The sequence below is a fragment of the Rissa tridactyla genome, chromosome 22, assembly GCF_028500815.1.
Source record: "Rissa tridactyla isolate bRisTri1 chromosome 22, bRisTri1.patW.cur.20221130, whole genome shotgun sequence".
Lineage (NCBI taxonomy): Eukaryota > Metazoa > Chordata > Aves > Charadriiformes > Laridae > Rissa > Rissa tridactyla.
Genome location: NC_071487.1, coordinates 3,135,639 through 3,156,067, shown reverse-complemented (window position 1 = coordinate 3,156,067; position 20,429 = coordinate 3,135,639). Strand labels below are relative to the sequence as shown.

At 59.9% G+C, this 20,429-nt stretch overlaps 1 protein-coding gene across 2 annotated transcripts; it reads right to left on the bottom strand.

The window, feature by feature from the left end:
- Positions 1-417: 417 nt before the first annotated feature.
- POLRMT (RNA polymerase mitochondrial) lies at positions 418-20,169 on the bottom strand. 2 transcript variants are annotated; one of them, XM_054182113.1, is made up of 21 exons: positions 20,048-20,169; positions 19,121-19,216; positions 17,794-18,464; positions 16,731-16,861; positions 13,687-13,873; positions 13,054-13,203; positions 12,721-12,888; positions 12,202-12,372; positions 11,234-11,473; positions 10,224-11,003; positions 9,581-9,703; positions 7,538-7,660; positions 6,391-6,570; positions 5,568-5,654; positions 5,149-5,262; positions 4,420-4,469; positions 4,037-4,135; positions 3,638-3,710; positions 3,083-3,165; positions 2,548-2,618; positions 418-1,181 (listed from the first exon to the last, which is right to left on the bottom strand). In XM_054182113.1, exons 1-21 carry the CDS (start codon positions 20,103-20,105, stop codon positions 1,132-1,134), a joined length of 3,705 nt encoding a protein of 1,234 aa, XP_054038088.1. In that variant the 5' UTR covers positions 20,106-20,169; the 3' UTR covers positions 418-1,131. The 2 variants fall into 2 exon arrangements, with proteins under 2 accessions (XP_054038088.1, XP_054038089.1); XM_054182114.1 differs by lacking the exons at positions 418-1,181; positions 2,548-2,618; positions 3,083-3,165; positions 3,638-3,710; positions 4,037-4,135 and adding an exon at positions 4,241-4,307.
- Between the last annotated feature and the right edge of the window lie 260 nt (positions 20,170-20,429).

Genomic DNA, 20,429 nt, shown 5'->3' with positions numbered 1-20,429 from the left:
GAGCTGGGAGGAGGCCGGGAAATGGAACCTGTGGGTACGGGGGTCAGCCGAGAGCTGGGGCAGATGCCCAGCTCCAGCTGCAAGATCTCCCAGCACCAGTTGCCGCAGGAGCGGCACACGCAGCCCTGGAAGCTCCTGGCTAGAAACTGAAGGTCGGGGGCAGACACAGTCACCCCCTGCCAGAGCCCTGCTCCCGCTGCACCAGCCCATCACGGCCATGGGAAAATTTTGTCTCTGTTTCTGCGACAAAAGCGTTTCCAGAATATTACACCCCTGTGAATAACTGAAGCCCAACCAGTCGGCAAAACAGCAGCCGTCTGGGGAAACAGCAGTCCCGTCTCCCCAGGAAGATGAGGCCAGCGCCCAGGCACCTCGCAGACTTTGGCTGAAAGAGGCCGAGAAGGACACGGTTCCCATCTAGTATTTCAAAAAAACCATTTTATTTACAGTATCGTACACCTCCACCCCCCTGTTAGTGGTTTTCCTTGCCTGAGAACCAGTGAACGGAACTGAAACCAAGCCCTGGAAATGAAGAGTCAGGAGCCGCAGAGGCTGCGGTGACAGCGCCCGGGAGCTGGAGCGGGGCATGGAGAGCAGCACCTGCCCCACAGCCGAGAGCTGGGGCCATGGGGGGCTCCCTGCCCCTCCAGGCAGGGACCTAACGATCCGGGAGGTCTGAGCCCCACTGGTGGAGAGGGATGGAGAGGGCCGGCAGCCTAGGACAGGCCCTGGCCAGGCAAGCTCTGGAGCTGGCAGCGGTGGCAGGCACATCTCCTGTGCCGGGGCGAGGGCGGAGGGGAGCCAGCCCCGTCTACCATCGCCCCTTCCACCCCACACCAGAGGAATGCAGCCCTCCCCAGAGCTCGATGCCCTCTGCCCTCACCTGGGACGCAGGCAGGAACAGCAAACAGCGCAGACACCCTGTCCCCCACCGGCCCCTCGTGGCTGCCCCTGAGCTCCTGGAGGAGCCCCAGTTTGGCCCAGCAGCTGGGTGTTGGGCAGGTATCTTCTGCTGTACCCGCTTTCCCCACGAGACGCAGGACAGAGGAGCCTCGTGGGTCAGTGCCTACCACGGCCCCCGAGGCAAGCGGCAGTCCAGAGGTAGTCCAGGGCCCCGCTGGCTGCTGGGGCTCAGCTGAAGAAATAGGTGGAATCCATCACCTCCTTCAGGTTGAATTCGCCTGGGGGAAGCAAGGGAGAGGAGAGGTCAGAGGAGAGCAGGGCCAGGGCAGGGTGGAGACGGGGCACCTGTGAGAATCACAGAACGGTTCGGGTTGGAAGGGAGCTTAAAGACCATCTAGTTCCAACCCCTGCCCTGGGCAGGGACACCTCCCACCAGCCCAGGCTGCTCCAAGCCCCGGCCAACCTGGCCTTGAACCCCTCCAGGGATGGGGCAGCCACAGCTTCTCTGGGCAACCTGGGCCAGGGGCTCACCACCCTCACAGCCAAGAATTTCTTCCTAATATCCAATCTAAATCTCCCCTCCTTCAGTTTGAAACCGTTCCCCCTCGTCCTGTCATTACACTCCCTGCTCCAGAGTCCCTCCCCGTCCTCCTGTAGGCCCCCTTTAGGGACTGGAAGGGGCTGGAAGGTCTCCCCGGAGCCTTCTCTTCCCCAGGCTGAACCCCCCCAGCTCTCTCAGCCTGTCCTCCCAGCAGAGGGGCTCCAGCCCTCCCAGCATCTCCGGGGCCTCCTCCGGCCCTGCTCCAACAGCTCCCTGTCCTTCTTGTGCTGAGGATTCCAGAGCCGGACGCAGTGCTCCAGGTGGGGTCTCCCCAGAGCAGAGTAGAAGTTGCCCCAAGCCCTGCTTCAGCTTCCTGCAGAAAACTACTTCAGCTCAGCCCCTGCCGCAGGGTGGGAGAAGGCAGCAGGGATTTAGAGGTATTCCAGGAACTGACGTCCCTCCAGATTTCTCTGGGATAGTGGTAGGAAGAGCAAGACAGAAGAGCGTAACAGCAGCAAGGCAGGGAAGGAAGAGAGGAGGACGCGGCCCCGGGGTACGAACCATCCCTGCCCTGGTTTGTGCTGCCTCTGGGGCTGCCCACGGCGGCTGCTCAACAGCGAGGGAGCACTGGCCTCTTCCGTTTCGCAAAGGCAGAACAAAGGTTGGCCAGATGGTCTGGCAGAGGCAGGGCCGAGAGATTAGGAGGAGTTAAACCAATTGCCTAAATCCCATTGCATGTATATCATCTAGATCCCGGCAATTACCACGCCGAGTGCCTCGCTCCCATCTCCAGGCAAATGCTTCGTGGTTGGAAACAGATGGGAGAGGAAAAACAAGGCAGGGGACGGGATGAGCTGGGTCAACCTGGGGAAAATCCCAGGGGCTCAGCTCCAGGGGAATGTCTTAAGGCACTGCCCCAAGGCTCTGCGGTCCAGCACAGGCAGGAAAACCTGATCCCAGGGGACAGCGTGGCCGGCCAGACCCTCACGGTGTCCAACTCCAGCCACCACATGAGCCCAGTGATTTCGGGGGCCATTCTCCACCTCACTCCCCTTGTCTCCAAACCGCTCCCGAGCTTTGCAGTTCCCATCCCGTGCTCCTACCTGTCTTGGGGACACTTGACAGCTGCTCCATCAGTTTCTTCTGCCAGAGGGCTCTAGGCTCTCTGCCGGGGCTGGATGAACCAGAAGGAAAGCAAATCAGCTCTGGGAGAAGGCGCACCTTCCTCTGCTCCCCCGTGCAGCCCCCTGCCAACAGCCTTCAGCTCTTCCAAAACACACTACACGCCCCGCAGCAGGAGCCCAGCCCCCGCCGCAGCAGCCCTAGGTGGGTGCCAAGGCATCTACAGACCCTGCCCAGGACTGGGTCGCTCTGTGCTGCCTGGTCACACACTGGGCTGACCCAACGCGTGTCTTCGCCGCTCCTTACTGCCTCATTCACAGCGGGGGAACCCACAACACCGACATTATGGCCCACCCCAGGCCCACCGAGGGATTCAAGCCCCAAACCCTACTTCGGTTCTGCACCAAAAGGATGCAAACACCTCGTTTTTCACACGAATCCCAACCAGCCCCGGGAGTGGGAGTGGGTGCGGGTAGGAAGGAGCGTGGCGGGGGTTGGCCAGCGGGTGAGGAATACCTGCAGTACTTCTCCAGCATGAACTCGGACAGATCCTGTAGGATCTTCTCGCTGTGCAGAGCCACAAATTGCTGCCGACAGATCTGATCCAGAGAGCAACGGTGAGTTGTAGGTTAACAGGCGTTTTCCCCTCCTTCCCCTCAGCGTTTCTCAGCCAAGACAGGTCAGAGGTGAGGGGCAGGGGGAGCAGCGGGCAGGAGTGGGAAGGGGGGGCTGCCGGACAAGGGTGAAGGGAATCAGCCTGGCGAGGTGGGAAGCAGAAGCCAACCCCCATTTATCAGTCTACCGACAGGCACTGACTCTGCTGGGCGCTGTGGTTAGCGCTGATTTACGGGCACAGATTCTCCCTCACGCCCTCCTTTGATGGGTGGGAGGAGATGGGTTTATGGCACCAGGAAATCAGCTGCAACCGCCAGCAAGGACCCCAGGTTCACCTCGCCCGGGTAAATAAATCAGCCTATGGAGCAAAGCCCAGGGGAGGCAAGGGCTGGCAAGCCCCCAGAGGACAGATCAGCAAGATCCCTGCTCACAAGGGACAGAGGAGGACACTTTTACCTGGTTCATGACGTCCACGGTGAGCGCGTGAGTCCAGTAGCAATCATGGACCGAGACGAAGGTCAGACCCTGCCTGGGAGGCAGCAGAAGGTGCCATGAAGCAGAGCTGGGCGTCCCATCTCCGCAGTTCCCTACCCCCTGCAGACCCTCTTGCTGGGAGAGAAGCAGGGACCACGCGAGGAGGGGGACTCCCGGCACCGCGCCTGCAGAGACTGTTCACCCCGCCATCTCCCGCTGCCTGCCCCACTGCCTCCGCTCAACCCTTCTCTGCCAGAAACCCCCAACACCCACCCACCAGGGACACCTCCTTCCCACATCGCGCGCCTTGCCCTGGGGTCACTCTCCCAGCAGAGAGCAAGTCCCGGGGCCAGGGAAGAGCCCTGGCTGCCCGCTCCCTACCTGAGGCAGTGCAGCGCCGTGAGCATCATGTGCGTGGAGTCCAGGGAGTGGATGAAGTTGGGTGGGAAGGCGTTCTTCTGCTTCACTGTATCGGGTTTCCTGCAGCACAGAGTGGGAGACGGGAGGAGCTGGGACCCTTCCAGGGCCAAAGACGAGAGCGCCAGAACAGAGCCAGCACCAGCTGAGACCCGGGGTTGACGGGGGCAGCCCTGGAGGGCCTCAAGGTCCTGCTGAAACACAGGGCTCCGTTCCTCCAGCTGGCTTTCTGCAGCTCAGGGGGATACCAGGAGCTTTTGGCAGGTTCCACTGATGGGAAGGCTTTGTCCCCAGAGCACAGGCTGGGGACCACAGGGGCTCAGTAGAGACCGTGGTTTCATACTTACTGGTTGCTGTTGGAGTTTTTCACACTCAAGTTCTGCATGCCGCAATTCAGCTGCAGGGAGAGAGAAAGGGGATCAGCTGCTACACGGTGCTGCCCGGCCAGCGCAAGGTGCTCAGCACCACCCCGTTCTTCTGGAGAGGGGATCACGAGCTGCTCTGCTCTGGAGGAAACATCCCTGGCTGCAACAAGGCGCCCGGGCAAGGACCCTTCCAGGGCATCCCAGCCACCACGGCAGCTGTCACTCCTCAGTGACACCTTGCCTGCTTCCCCTCCTGAGGATGCTGGCAGACATCCTTCACCCCTTCCCAGTGATTCACCCCTGCGAGGGCTAAGAGAAGGGCTCCTGGAGGTGAGCGGCTGCGAGGACGAGACAGGCTGGGGAAATGTGAGTCAGTGCAGCAGCGCGTGGGAGGCGAGAGCAGCGAGACTGAATCACGCGAGCCCTGAGGAAGGCTCCTCGGCGCGGGGAACGGGCCCGTGCCCCAGCTGCCTGAGTGGGACGGGAGCGGCAGAGCTTCCTCACGAGCCCACCCACACACTCCAGTCTCTGCAGGGAGCGACAAGGCTGGATGTGCCTGCACGCACAGATCCTACCTGCTCTGCAGGCTCAGCCGCAGGTGATGCCAACCTGCCGGGCTTTAGCTTGCTGCCTCGAAGCCCGGCTGCCCTCTCCCTCCTCCCCACCACGGCAGAGGGAGGGGGAGTTGAGTCCCACACACCAGACACTCACCACAGTGGACCTGGTCCGATAGTAGGGCTGCACGATGGGGAGACCCAGCGGTGTGACCCACTCCACCGTCCGTCCCGACTGGGCAATGAGCTTGGCACTCTCCGTCAGCCAGTTCTTTAGCAGAGGGAAGTGGGGAAGAAAGTGTCTGGAGTTAGTATGGGCAGCTGGGCGACCCCATCCACGCCCAGCACAGGCGAGCCCGACTCCTGCCACCAAGTGTGACAGTCCAGTGCTTACAGAGGAGTTTAGCCCTCCAGCAGGCACAGTCCCACACCTCTGGGCTGGGACAGGAGGATCCTCTCTGGGCCAGGACCCAGAATAACCATCTCTCCCCATGGAACATCTCACTTCCCTGGTCTACGTACAGGTGGGCCAGGGAACAAGAGGCAGAGAGAGATAAGAGGCAACAGAAACCTCACCTGGATATCTCGAGTTGCTGAGAACATCTCCTTGATGCCATTGAACACCTGCTTTACGAGGTAGTGAGATGCTTCCCACAAGTATTCCTGCACAGACCAAAGGCAGAGCGAGGGGTCAGGCAAAGAGGCAGCAAAAGATGCGACGCAAAGTGATGGGACCTAGGGTAAGCTAAAAGAGCATGTCCCTGCTCCCTGGTGCCTCAAAATTGCCTCCGTCACAGACTGTACTAAGTCTTCAGCTGTCGCAGATGACTGTGGGTTCTGACGGAGGGAGGCTGAGATCAGCATTTCAGATGGCTTCTTGTCCGGGGACAGGCTGATCTCTGCGTAACGTCCCTGGACGGAGGGGAAGCTCTCGCTGCCTCACCTGGCCCAGGAATGTAACACACAGCAGAAACACTCCCAGCACCAACCTGCCACAGCAAATCACCCACTCAGCAAGGACTGTCCCATGGAGGGGGAGGTCACAGAAGAAGAATCAGGCGTCGGGAGGGGCAAGCCTCCAAGAGGTCTGCCAGAGACAAGGGCCACTTCCAGAGGAAAGAGCACAGCCACAAACCTCACTTTTCATCTGAAACACCAGCTGAGGCTGTCATGCCACCATCCCAGAAGGATGAGGAGCAGCCCCACCTGAAGAATCCCTCCCTCCCGTGCTGGCAGGCAGCTCTCCTGCTCATCCCTCTGCTCGCTGAGATTCCGTGGGGTAAGGGGAGAGAGCAAGGCAGGAGGGAAGCCCACGGGAAAGGCAGCACGGGCACCTCTCCCAGTGGGGACTGAGAGCTGAGCAAAACACTGCCGGGGGAGGCCGGGGCAGGCACGCTACCTCAGGGAACTCATCGATCTCCTTGAGACGCTTCTCCATCTGCAGCCGCCCGCCGTAGCGCGTGACACCGTACACCACCGTCATCACCGTCTGCTTCACCACCTTGCGGCTGATGAAGCCTTGCAGCACCTGGGCGATCTTCACTCCCTGTTGAGCATCCTTCTTCCGAAACTCCTCCACCTGAGGACGAGAGCGCCCTGGGAAGTCAGCCCCACCGCGAGCCACGCTGGTCCAAGCCACCTCCACAGCTTGGGGAGAGTCAGGGGGGCCACGTGAGACCCACCCAGCTGTGGGCTGCCTGGCCTGAACGTCCAACAGAGACCCTGCGGCCCATTTTCACCAGCCCCCGTCAACAGAGATCATCTGCTGAAGGAATCAGGAGGCATCTGCACCTCACAGATAACCGTGCCCGCAGAGCCTTCCATTGCTGCCTCAGCAGAGCAGTGTCACTTGGCAGTGGGGGGGTGCCGGACATCACAAGGACACGGCACCAGGACTGCGGCTCAGGACTCAGATTCTGCTGCCTCTGCCACCCCCAGTGATAATTCTGAGCAGACCAAGCACCCTCTGCCTGCTCCTCCCGCTCTGGTGCGGGGCTGCCTGGATAAAACATGCTGAGACCTAGAAGGGAGAGCCAGGGGTTCAATGCCAGTTGACTTGAGTTTGGTAGATCTAAGCACGCTTCCCAGCAGGCTCGTTTCACGTCACGTCTTGCCAGGAAAATCGAAGACTTAGCAGCAGTGCCAAGGGCTGAATCCCTTCCCCTGCCTCCTAGCCAGCTCAAACGAAGAAAATCCCATACCTGCGGGTCAGCCAGCTGTGACCACAAGATGAGGTCTGCTCTCTTCCACCTCCCTACCCTACTTCTCCCAGACTCCATTCAGGAGAAGTGAGGACAGCAGAAATCCCAGTGGATTTCTCACAGCTACCTCTGTCGGGACAGATCTCCAGCCGGATCCCCACTGCAGCTGCTGCAGTGGTTCCCGTTCAGGGAGGGAGAGTCTCTGCCTGTGAGCAGCTCATACTTTCCCAGCCCTCTGTACGCTGGTCTTATCTCAACCTCCCTCCTTGGCAGCTGTGCAACACAGCGTCAAGAGGTGGAGGCAGGTCCAAGAGGACACCTCCCCGTGTCCCCGCTGTGCCTCACCTGCTGAGCCACCACGCTGTAGACATCCTGGGGGACATTGCAGGGCATCAGATTGACGGAGATGGCGCCAATAAGGTCCCGGCCAAGAGCTGCGTAGTGCTGCAGACCATTGCAAGAGCCGTCCTGCACGTGGGAAGAGAGCAGGGTGGAAACAAGGTGTGAGCATATGGATGGAGCCGTGCTCACCAGCACAGATACACTTGGCTCAGAAGATTAGTGCCATTTTGCCTCGCGTCTCTTCAGACAGGTTTGCAGCTGATCTCCCAGGGCCACACCAGTTTCGGCTTTCCTTCTAGCCAGTTTTCCTGTCTGGGTCTCCGCACTAATTACTGGTTTGAAAAAAACGGAAAACCTCACATCACACTGGCCCCTCCATGAATTTTCACAGACACCAGCGCTCTGTGGAAACACTGAAAACCAGACAATTTGGAAAACAACAAATCTGCCTGGGATGCTAAAAGAAGCCCCAAGAGGCGGCACTCAAAACAACCTCGGAAAACCCAGGAGCAGGATCAGAGCCAGGCCAAGCCGAAGGGCTCTCAGCAAGCCACAACCGACTGCAAGGCTCCAGCTAGCCGTGCTGCCTCTGCTCCGCGGCCGAGGAAAACATCCTTCTGACAGAAACCAGCTCCGGCCCGGCCTTTCCCAGAGCTGCAGTTACAGAGACACGCCGACCGATCTGTCGCAGCAGCTGCCCTGACAGCCCTCCTGGGACCGAGATGGGCAGGACCTGAACGATGGCATGAGAAGGTCCTGCTGTTCTCCAAACAGCACCAGCAGAAACGCTTCTCACAGAAGACGTGCTGCTGCTTTGGACCGTCCCTGCTCCTCCTGTGCCTGGGCCCTGCCTGGCCAAAGGCAGCCTGCAGCTGCCGGCAGGATCAGCCCTCCTCTCCCCTCCCCTCCTCCCCACAGCCTGCAGTGCAGCAAGTTGAGAATTGACAGGGCTCCGGCAGCCCCGCCGCGGCAGAAGAGCTGCCTCTATTAACCAGGCGCTGATGACTCAGGTGGAAAGAGAACTCGGGTGCCCTCCAGAAGTCGTCCTTGCTCGAATTTCATTAACAGCACCCTCCACACACCCCCAGCTGCTCTCTTGATCTTCTGTTCTTATAACAATATCAATTTAGATGGCCTCATACATATTCCAGACCATCGCTACTGGCAGAATACATCCCTGTTCTTCCCCCCACCCTCCCCACTTCATTAGGGCCATCTGATCTTCTAATGAGATAAATGAGCAAACCCCTCTCACCAGGAAAACAATTAATCATTGTCTCCCGTGCAGCACGGGGATTTATCAGCGCAGACAGATAGCTGGCTGGGCAGCGGCTGCAGAGAGCGCTGCAGATCTGCCGGGACACCGCAGGGAGAAGGGCTGGAACGGCTGCCTGGCTCCTCTCTCCGTCCGGGAAGGACAGATGCCATCAGAGAGCCGAGAAGCAGACCGAGCAGGGACAGGACATGTGGTGAATGACAGCCACGTCACTGAATGCAGGCTACAGATCAGCTCCGTCCCCCTGCGCTTCCTTAGAGGTCCAGACCTCTCATCTTTTGCTCCTGCAGAGCTGCTTGGCTCTGGCCTCAGAACGAGAGCGGAGCAAAGGCCCCCGAAGCCTCAGCACAGCCCCGAGCACTTCAGATGAGCAGGTGCTGCCACGCACCCACGCCACGTCCCACCCAGCCGGAGTCGGGCTGATTTCAAGTCCTGATCCCGCAGCCGGAGAAGGTAAGACTGGCCCAGCTCTCACCCTGCCGGCAGCTGACGGCGATCTCCCAGACAGGCTCTGCTCCAGCCAAAGGAAGCAAAGCAGCACTTAACTGTTCTGGCTCATTAATGGCCGCATGCAGCAGCAAATTACTGGAGTTCTCAAGCCAAGATGCCTGTAGACTGCACTCCCATTCTTAAGAAAGCCTGGCCACGTGGTGTAGTAAAGATCCATGCAGCGTTGGAGACATGGATGCTTCTGCCCTGAGCTTTCTGCCCTGCGTCTCCTGCTCCCCCTGCTCAGCCGCACGGGCCACGCGGGTACCTTGGGCTCCTACCTGGTGAACCGGGAAGTGTGAGATGTAGGCTGCCGGATCCGGGGACCGCGAGGCTTTGGCGATTTCCATACAGCACGCCAAGGCTTGCCAGGGCTCATCGGTGTTCATCCACCACTTCCTGCCCTGGGAACAGGGAAGCACAGGCTGGCAGGAGCAGGCAGTGCTCTTGTGGCACCCCAAAGCAAAGGCAGGAGCCCCTGCGCTCCCGGGATATACTGGGCAAGGCACCTCCTCCCACCACACCTCCATTTCCCTAATTTTTCGTTGTGTTTTCACATAGAAGTGTGTTATTTAGGAAACCCTGCAATGCTTTTTTTCCCCTTTTTCCTCTCAAAGCGTTCTTTCAAAATGTTTTTGTTTCAAAATCAATCTGATATCCATTTGATTTTACTTTCTAGAAGCTACGCCAAGTGAGAGGAACGGTGAAGTCTCCTCTGAAATTCACAACGACTTTGATCCCTTTTTTTCCTTAGCATATTTGAGTCCCGTTTGGACTCAAACACAGAGGAACTTCCCTGCTTTTCAGTTCGGTCATTGAAGGGGAACCTCCCCTTGCTGCAGGCTCCCAGAGCCCCCTCGGTTCAGGGTCCCACCATTCCGCCCCAAGAGCCAGCAGAGCCCTGGCCAGCCGCCCCCCACCTACCGTCAGCGGGTGGTCGGCTGAGTCCAGGATCTCCTCCATGATTTCATTGGCATACTCCAGCCGCTCCTGCAAAGCGTTCTTCTTCTTCAGCCCCGTGAGGTTAATGAGGTGGATCTTCAGCCAGTCGAGGCCCTTGGGCCCCAGTGGCCTTCCCTCTGCGAAGAGCAGGATGGCCCGCGTGACATCGTTACCGAGGTGGTTGAAATAAGGTGGGCAAGGGTAAGTCCTGCCTCGGAAGTCCATGTTGTGAGGAAACCAGAACACTTTGTCCCTGACATAGTTGGCGATGGAGAGCTTATAGAGTGCATCCATGCGCAAGCTGTGCATTTCAGCTGCCTTCTTCTTGCACAACAACAACTCGTGCTTCTGGGACTTGTTGCAGGTAGAGGAATTGCCAGAAGGGGCAGGAGGCCTGGGGGCCTCCGAGATGGGCGGTGGGATGTCCAGCTTCTCATTGCCTTTATCATTGAAGATGGATATGATGATATCCAGCACTGGCTGGTTAATTTTCCAGGCGCAGTTGCCCAGCTGGTTCAGGGCATCCAGCACGGGGTGGAGGTTCACCGGAGGGCACTGCTCCAGGAGCAGCTGGTGTTGGATGGCCCCATCCACAAAGCGCATCAACTTGGTGTCATTCAGGACAAAGGCACCAAAATGGGGAGAGGTCCAGGGCACCGGGGGGCACAGCATAGGTATGGCGGAGGAGTTAAAGGTCAGCAAGGTCTCCGCAGCATCTGACACAATCTGGGAGAAAATGGGATGGGGCTTTATCAGCCCAACCTGGAGAGGAGAAGGTAGAGGATTAGGGCTGGTGTCTGGAAGAGCATGTGGTCAATCAGCCATTAACGCTGGGTCACGCTGGGTATTGACACTGTCCTCACAGAACCAGAGGCTCCTCTAAGTGTCCCTGAGCAGGAAAGGCAGCAGGGAGGGAAAACGGCCTTGCAAAGGCCCAGTTCCGATGCAAGAGGTGACCTGCACAGTCCCAGAGTGCCCGGGACACGGCTCACCTGCCAGCTGCTGCGGAAGGAGTAGATGTGGTAGAGGACGGGGATAAGCTTGGGCTCCAGGCGGGGATTGAGGATGTTCCTGGGCACCTTGACAGCCTGCACCAGGAGTTCCAGCATGTGCATGCCCAGGCGCATGATGAGCATGTACGGCCAGCTGCAGTCCTTCAAGTTCAGGGAAGGCCCAAAGCCGGCTTCTGCCACCAGTTTCTCCCAATATTCCCGTGGCAAGTACTTGTCAGGCTGGGAGGTGGAAGGAGAAAATCGGGTCAGCTGGAGGGGCCAGCCGTGCTGTTCCCAGGAGGTTTGCTGGATGGGATCTATGTCCCTGGAACAGGGCACTGAGAAGGAACCTCCTGTCTCTGTGTCCCTGTGAGGTCCTCCCCGACAAGGCTATTTGGGGAAGGACACGGCAGGGACAAGCCCACCAGCGATAACCTGCGTCTGCTGCATGTCAGGACAGTGGTGCTGCGAAGCCCTTCCTCTCGCCGCCTCCCTGAGCTGACACCTTGTCCCCACACCATCCTGACCCTCCCTCCCAAACTGCAGATCTGCCTCCCCGGCCGCGCCACACAGCTCTGAACGACCTACGCATCCAGCCCTCGAGCTGCCCAAACTGGTGGCCTTGGCCCCTTTCTCTCCCGGCCTGCAGAGTGCACCCTCCTCAAGCCCCAGAGCTCCCCTGCGTGGGATGCCTGGCTCCAAGGGATCAACTCTGCCGATTTAAAACCTTCAGGTTCAAAAATACCCACTGCTATGCCAGAACCCACCTGCCTGCCGCCATGGGGCAAGGGGCCTGCCCAGCGTTAGATGGGGCCTTACTGGAGCTTCTGGTGGCCTCTGCAGCAGCAGGTTCCCAGAACCTGGACCTTGTGCTTGCGAGGAGTTGGGCAAACTGCCTCGCCCTGTCTCCGCTCTGCTGCTCCGTGACCCACAGGCCCCAGGACCCCCCTCTCCCAGGCGTTACCTACCTGGCTGTCCTTTGCCAGCAGGTGGATGTAGTTCTTATAGACCTCCTGCACCTTCTCCAGCTGGCCGCTGCGCAGCTTCCTCTGGGTGATGTATCTGTTGTAGACTTTGGAGCCCAGCTCCCTGGCCAAGACAGCCAGGGATTCTCCTTGTGGAGAGAGGGTGTTGAGGATCTGAGAAAGGGGAAGGCAAAGAGGGTCTTAAGGAGGGAGGAACAGAAAGACAGAGCAGAGAGACAAAGCTGGAGTTAAAGCCCCTGCATAGGGAGCACAGAAAGGTGCTGATTCCCGTGACGCTGAGCAGATGATGAGGAAGGAAACATGGCCAGGACAGAGCAGGGGCTTCCCTGGCTGCTCAGCAGAGGGAGCAGACAAAGCTTGCACCTGACAACCTGGGCAAACTTGGGAGGCTCATGTTCCGATTCTGTGGGGCCCAGTGGGACACGAATGCTTTGTGGCAGCTCTGCGGCCATAAGGGCAGCCCCGTTCGTGCGGCTCTGAGAGGGCAGGGCAGGGTCCTACCTGCAGCATGATGCCCACGTACTCCTCATCCGGCATCAGGCACAGGTAAGGATAGAGAATGTTGTACCCCGATGCCGTCTTGAGCTTGGACATGCTGTGCTTCGACTTCTGCAGGGCCTGGAGGATGGAACCGTGCCAGCGGGAACGAAGGGTGTCCAGTAGTTTGCGCTGTGCAGAAATGGAAGCAAGACAGTAACGCTGTGGTGAGTGTGTCACCGAAGAGCTGTCCCCCTCTTTAGGCCACCGACCCCCTGCATCTCTCCCACAGGTCCTTAGAGCTGAACTGCCCTCCTCCGCTCCAGACACACAGCCCGCAGACTCCCTGAGCTTTACCGCTTTAAGGGCTTGTGGGGTCAGAGGTTTGGTGGCCTCCACTGACTCGATGGTTACGGTGTTATCCAGCTCCATCTCCAGCTGCTGCTGAAAGCGCTCCTGCAACTCCTGCATGGAGAAATCCAGCTTGGGGTACGACATCATCTTCTCCTACAACAGAAGTGAGGCAGTAAATGCCAAAAGCCAGCAGAAGAGAAGACACGCTCATTCTCCCAGCTTCCCTGCAAGAGGCATAAGGTATGAGTCCTGGCTGAAGGCACCTTTCTGGGACCTCCAAGTCCAGGGGTCTGATGTCTTCTGGCTAGCAAACCCCAGGGAGTCTGGAGTAAGAGGCCTCTCTAGAGGCTGCTCTGTTCCTGTGTCACGGTCAAGCATCCCACCTGAGCACCCCCTCCAGCGTATGAAGGTCACCTCCAGCTGCCCCTGCCAGCCCTTGGTTTCCCTGTTCCTCTGTAAGGCTGTTGGTAAGGCTATCCACTCGACGATTGCTGTGGGCTATTGAGCAGAGATCGGGCTAAAATGTTCTTCCCCTATTACAGTCCTGGGCTGGACGTGAGGACACCTGTGAAGACCATTTGGCCAGTTCCAACACCTCCCCGAGCTGCAGAGACATCCCTGAGCTCTGCGGCTTACTTTGGAGTAGAAGTCCTGGAGCAGAGAAGACTTGCAGGTCTGGGGGTTGGGTGGAGGGGGCAGCTGGTAGTTGGGCTGGATAGTCCTGATGGCCTTCAGCACCTCCTCCTTCTCATCTTCCTCAAACAGGCACTTTTGGAAAAGCTCATCCACGTGGAAGCCATCGTTCTTCATCTGCTGCACACATCTGAGGAGGGACAGATAAGACAGGCTTAATCTTTCCCAGGGGACTGTGCGTCTTGTACAGAAATCAGCACATAACGAGGCACGGAACAAAGTTTTTAAACAGAAGCATGGAGAAGAGGAGACAGATTGGGGGTGACCCTTTTGAGGATCCAAGAGCCTTGACTGTATCAGGCTTTTCCTTCCTCACTTGTGCCCTCAGCAGCATCACCCCAGACCCACGTGAGACACGGCACAGGACAAAGAGCCACTCCTGACAAATCCCTGGCAGCCACAAAAGCAAAACCCTCTCCCGAAGCAGGGCCTGGGGGCTGGCACCCACCAAGAATCAGCTCTGAGCGCAGAGCAGGAGATGGACACACAGTTCCAGGCTGTTCCAGTGGTGCCACCCACCACGCCAGTGGCTCCCAGCACCCTTCCTCTGTGCCACCCTTCATGCAAGGACAGCTGTAGGAGGGTGCAACCTCTCACGCTCGTTGGAAAGGCTCTGATAGCCCTGCGGAGCAGGATTTACCCCACGCACTTGCCCTGGATGCTTCTTCCCTTCTGCATGGTCCTCAGAGCATGCTTCATGCAGCAACCACTGCAAGCCTTGCGGCAACTTGTGCCTGACCGAGCCGATGTCTGCCCAGCCCCGGACAGGGGAAGAATGGTGCAGAAATGGGTATAACTGGGAAACCCACAGAAGGCAGATGCCTCAGTCTTCCAAAAGCATGACTGCCGGGCAGCCTGGCAGCAGGACGTTGTCATACGGGAGCACACGGGCTCTCCCTGCCCTCCGCAAGCAGCCAGGAGCCAGCTCTTGGGGCTGCAGGAGCTGCTGGGGTGGGAGCTGCCTCCAGAGCACAGCTTGTCACCACAAGGTCACCCGCCTCAGGTTACAGTGATCAATTCTCCACCCCTCCAACCCGCACCTCTGCTGAGCAGGCGGCTTTCACCGTCACTCGGGTGGGGAGGCTGAGCCCCGCTGCTGCCGCTGTGAGACTGAGCAGAAGGATGCGGGTTCCTTCACCCTCAGGTAACCCTGCTCTCCCCTCCAGCCTGAGCCAGCAGAAGGGAACCCACAGCGCTGGCCACAGCTTGGGCGAAGGGGCAGGGGGCTGTGGTTCCTGCACCGAGCCCAGGAGCCAGGGCACGGGAGCACAGCTCGCATGGCTGCAGCAGGAACAGCCTGAGCGCCAGGAGCGGCCGCAGCCCCTGCGAGGAAGCTCTCTTCCCTGCAGCCCCCATTGCTGCTGGGGAGCAGAACCCCCTGCATGCACCAACACCTCCCGCTCCCCAGCCCCACAGAGGATGCCGTGGGACTGCGTCCTCCTGGCTCTGCCACACTGCAGCCGGGATCGGAGCACAGCAGAGCCCAGAGCCCCACCTGCCGACTGGCCGAGCCTGTGCTGGGTGACACTGGAGGGGGGACAGGCAGAGCCGGGTGACAGCGGCCCCAACCCGGCCCCAGCCCAGGCCCCCACCAGCCACAGAAAGCTACACGGGCAGGAGGGAGCCCCGGCAGCCTTGGGAAAGCATTAAGAGCCCAAGAGGTAACAAACAGCACCCTGAGTCACAACTGCAAAGGGCGGGATCCACAAATCCAGCTGCTGCGTGTGCCCCAGCTGCATTTTGGCAGGTTTGGGAGCAGGCAGGAGCTTTGGTGATGAACAGCTCTATGTCTCTGCAGAGCCACCCTTCCCCAAAACTACCTCACAGCAGCCCAGCTAAAACAAGCAACTCCCTCCTTACGCCCTCAAAGGGACCCTGTAAGTCTGGGAGCAGAGCAAGAAACAGCCCTGATTTCAGGTGTTCTCAGCATTCCAGGCCATGCCGCTGCCACGTCCGAGCCGAGAGAGCACATTTAGAAGAGGAAGGGAAACAAGAGCTCGTACCCCACACACCACACCAGCAGAGACGGTTGTGGGGAAACACACACACGCCCTGGCGAGGCTTGGGGCTGGCAAATCCGTGCAGGTGTGCTATAAACATCTGCCCATAGCCAGCCCTATGGGTGCGCTGCTGTACTGACGCAACACCCACACACCCTGGCAGGAAAGCCAGCGCCAGTCACTTGGAAATCACCTGACTGGAAGACATTCACTCAGAGGCATCTAGAACTCGTTAGCCAGCCAAGGGACGCACAGTGATAAATCCCTGAACCACCCAAGGGTGTTTGTGCAGCATTAGGAGATCGCCAGAAAGCGTTCTCCACCAAGGCAGCTGGCTGTGCCCAAGCGCTGCCCCTAGGTTCACCCTGCCGGGATTTCGGAGCCCTCCTTCAGCTCCTCGCTTTGGGCCCGACATTTATTTTGCCCATTACGCTCCACAAAATCCATCTGAATCTCCTGATCACCCTCCTCCAGAGAGCTGGCACCCTGCAAAAAACCAGCTGTTTGGCAACTCCTGGAGGTGCTGTACAAACGAACGGAGAAGCCATGCCTACTGGGCAGCGACGGAGGGGCCAGTGGGGGAGCGATGCCCGGGATGGGCGCAGAACCAAGGAGTACCTGCCTGAAGAGAGGCTGCTCCCAACCCAGGGAGCTGCTCTGCAAACCCTGGGGGGAGCAGACATAGCTCTGGCCAGAAGCAAGGTTGTTCTCGCCACCTACACCTTCTTTCCCTGCAAGATCTCACACAAAACTCCCTAGCAGCTGGGGGTGGCACATAGGGCCCGCTGTGGGAGCTCTGCCCGCCCCTAAATCTGGCCACGAGAAGTGGATCAGAGCATCTAGACATGCACGCAGCGGGGGCAGGTCTTCCCGACCCCGGGCCAGTGCATCTCCTCCCCAGAGCGAGCTCCCAGCTCTCCCAGTGCAGTGGAATGGCAGGCTGTGGAGATGCTGCCCAGGGTCCCTGTGGCATGTGAAGTGCGTTACCTCCAGATGGTTTTGGTGGACGACTGGATCCGGCCCATGCACTCCAGTGCTGCTGCGTAAGAGTCCAGGCTGGGCCGGAGGCCGACAGACTCCAGCATGGAAAAGAGCCGGTTGATACGTTGCAAGCGGCCCTGTGGATGAGAAGGGAAGGGGGCTGTGGGCACAGACACCAGCACAGAATCACAGAGTGGTCAGGGTTGGAAGGGACCTCTGGAGATCATCTCCTCCAACCCCCGGCCACAGCAGGGTCACCCACAGCAGGTGGCACAGGAACGCGTCCAGGCGGGGTTGGAATGTCTCCAGAGACGGAGACTCCCCCACCTCTCTGGGCAGCCTGTGCCAGGGCTCTGCCACCCTCACAGCAAAGAAGTTCCTCCTCGTCTTGAGATGGAACTTCCCATGGGCAAGTTTGTGCCCGTTACCCCTTGTCCTGTCCCCGGGCACCACTGAGAAGAGCCTGGCCCCATCCTCCTGACACCCCCCCCTTTCAGTATTTCTCAGCGTTGATAAGATCCCCCCTCAGGCGTCTTTTTTCCAGCCTGAAGAGCCCCAAATCCCTCATCCTTTCCTCATCAGAGAGGTGTTCCAGTGCCCTCAGCATCTTGGCAGCCCTTTGCTGTCCCCTCTCCAGCAGTTCCCTGTCCTTCTGGAACCGGGGAGGCCAGAACTGGACCCAGCGCTCCAGATGCGGCGCCCCCAGGGCAGAGCAGAGGGGGAGGATTTCCCTGTCCTTCTCCAACCAGCCCCAAATCACAGCTTCACACCCCTCTGCTCCTGTTCAACTTTAGCCGTGTCTATCCTGCCTCATCCCCTTCTTCCCCTCAAAGCCACCTCAGAGGGATCAGTGGCCTGATTCAGTGGCCTTCTACCAGCTCTGTCCCTCTCAGCAGAAGCCAAGCCCTCAATGAACACTTGCTGAAGGCAGATGTGGCAAACACAGAGAAAATCGCGACCGCTGCTTCTACGACCACGAGGCTTCTCCTCCTGAGACAGCCCCGCTCTGCCCCTCAGCCACCCAGAAAACCTGCCAAGCAGACCAGGGCAGCAGCCCACAGCTCGGTACCTTTCTTGCCCAGCTACGCATCACGATGTTGTACGCATTGACGTTCAAAAGCCTTCTCTTCACAGGGGAGCCGTGGTACAAGAGAAGGAACCTCTCAGCCTCCTCTGGCTGCTGCAAGAAGAGGAAGCATTCAAGGTTGGACTGGATGGTCTGCTGCAGGATCTTGTGCTGGCTGCTGTCCTTGTCCTCCAGCACCGTCCGAGGCCTCTGTGCCTTCGCACCCTCCTTCACTGCCACCACCCTGGGCTTGCCGTGGGCAGAGACACGGTGGGAACCATCGTGGCTCTTGCTCCAGGCAGTGGCCACTTTAGCCTTTGGCTTCTTCAGGCTTTTCTTGGCTTTGGCTTTAGCTTTTGCCTTCACCTTGCCCTTTGGCTTGGCCTTGATCTGTCCCTCCAGAGCCAGCTGGGAGGCAGCGATGGATAATTTCCGCTCCACCTTCAGCTGCCGGATGTACATCTCCTTCTTCAACTTCTCGACCCAGCTGCTGGGCCGGGCCGGGCTCTCTCCCCTTGCCCTGGGAGCAGGCTGCTCCTCCGCGGGGCCAGGAGCCACCACTTTCTGCAGCGGGTGCTGGTACTTGTCATTCCCCAGCGGGGCCAGCTCCACTTTGTTGACTGTCACCTCCGGGACATTACTGGCTTGGAGCTGCTTCACTCGAGCTTTCAGCACTGCCGGGAAACACACAGACAGGGAGAGGTGAAGGGATGCAAAGCACAGCAGAAGGTTGTGTCCCACCCCAGGGCCTCGCATCAGGGAGCGCCCAGTAACAGGCCTAGGAAAAGAGGAAACACTTCTTCCCTCCTCGGCCAGCTCTCCTCCCAGCAACCAGCTACTTTGACCATTGCCTTTCTGGGATCCACCCGTACACTGTGCCCCACTCCCCAAATCCCAACAATGGCACCACAAGGGAAAAAGCACCAGCTCACGCTTGTCTAACCTGCTGCCCGGTCACTTCATTGGGCCTCTCTCCAAGGACCTCGTGCCCTCAGCTCACCTGGGCAGAGAGCCCAAAGCCAGAGCATGTTCCAGGTCAGTCTGCAGAGCCCTGGAGGGACTCTTCTACCCTCCCTTAGGACCACTCTTGTGTTTTAGGGCAACTCAGCACTCCCTGTAGGGCGGGCCTTCAGTTCCTTAAGACAGAACAGAACTTGTTCGGGGAGGACAGCAAGTCCATGGGAAGCCCCACATCCTTGCCCAGGCTACAACTATTTACAGTCCCAAATATCTTCTTTATGGCTACACAGAATGGGGAGACTCCGAGAAAACATCCCAGGAGACTGATCAAGGGAAAGCCTTGCAGCCCTCCCAGTTCTGCCCAACTCACCTTCCAGCAGCTCCGTCCTCTCGCAGACACCATTTCTCCTCGCCTTCTCCTTGGCACTGGCAGAGGAGTAGCTCCTGAGAACACTCCATGGGATCCCTGCAGCGGAAAGACACAAAGACTGGGAGATCAGAGGCCGCTTCACCCCTTACACCGCTCACTGCCCCACAGCCCTGCCCCGTGCGATGGCTGGGCCCCAGAGGTGAGAAGGTGAGCAGCGGTTCTCAGCTCAGCTTGCAGGTCCCAGCAACCTCAGAGAAGGGACACCGAAGGCGAGTGGGCAGCTCTATGCCAGCAAGTGACAGGGACAGGGACACCCCCTTTGCTCCCTGGCTCTAATCTCTGAGGGGGAACATGACTGCAGGGACACCACAAACCCCAGCGCTGTTGCTCGGGGTGACAGGACCCCCAGAACAAGCAAACTCGATCCCACAGTGTGGAGACAGGACCCCAGAGACCCCCAGTTCCACCTTTAGAGAAGGACAATGCCCCAGGACACCCACAGCCCCATCTCTGCCCCTGAGGGGTGGGTTGGACCCTCACAGCCCCCAGCTCTGTCCCAGGGGAGGGCTCGGGACGCCGGGGATCCCCGGCTCTGTCCTGGGGGGATGCTCTGTCCCACAGGGAACCCTCAGCTCCAGCCCCGTCCCCACGGTCGGGATCAGGCCTCCAGGACCCCACAGCCCCGGCTCCGTCCCGGGGGGTGAGGAGCAGGGCCGCAGGGACCCCCTGCTCCACTGCCCGGCCCACCCGCGGGCCGCCCTCCCCGGCCCCAGCCCACCCCGGGGCCGCCCACCCCCAGGCCGCCCGCCCCGTTCCCCCGTACCCGGCCCATCTCCGCGCCGCCCGCCCCGTCCCCGCTGCCCGGGCAGCCCTCCCCGTCCCCCCGGTACTCGGCCCAAGCCCGGGCCGCTCGCTCCGTCCCCTCACCGGCGCCCCGCAGCCGGGCCGGGCCCAGCAGCGCCGCCCGCAGCCGCAGCACCGACATGCCCCCGCGCTAGGCCGCCATGCCGCGCCGCGCCGCACCCTCTGCGCAGGCGCCGCGCGGTGCAGGCCGGGAGCGGGAGTCCCCCACCGCGCCGCGCCGGACTACAACTCCCATCATGCACCTCGGCCGCGCCACGCGCCCCCTGGCGGACACAGCCGCCCCGACGGGACGGGAAGGGAACGGAGGGACGCGGCCGCGGGGGGACGACGACACCGACACGGCGCGGGGCACACGGACGGCACCGCGGCGGGTACGGAGGGACACGGGACTGCCCCACGTTCCTCCCGGCTCCGGTGCGCCCAGGGCCGGGCCGCAGACGGACAC

Bases quoted from the DNA above. Each gene is read 5' to 3' on its own strand.
- POLRMT (XM_054182113.1), bottom strand. From the start codon at position 20,105: ATGTCGGTGCTGCGGCTGCGGGCGGCGCTGCTGGGCCCGGCCCGGCTG. The intron at 18,465-19,120 runs GTGAGTTGGGCA...GTTTCCCGGCAG, and splicing joins GAGGACGGAGCTGCTGGAAG to TGCTGAAAGCTCGAGTGAAG. The intron at 4,136-4,419 runs GTAAGTATGAAA...TCTGTGCTGCAG, and splicing joins AAAAACTCCAACAGCAACCA to GAAACCCGATACAGTGAAGC.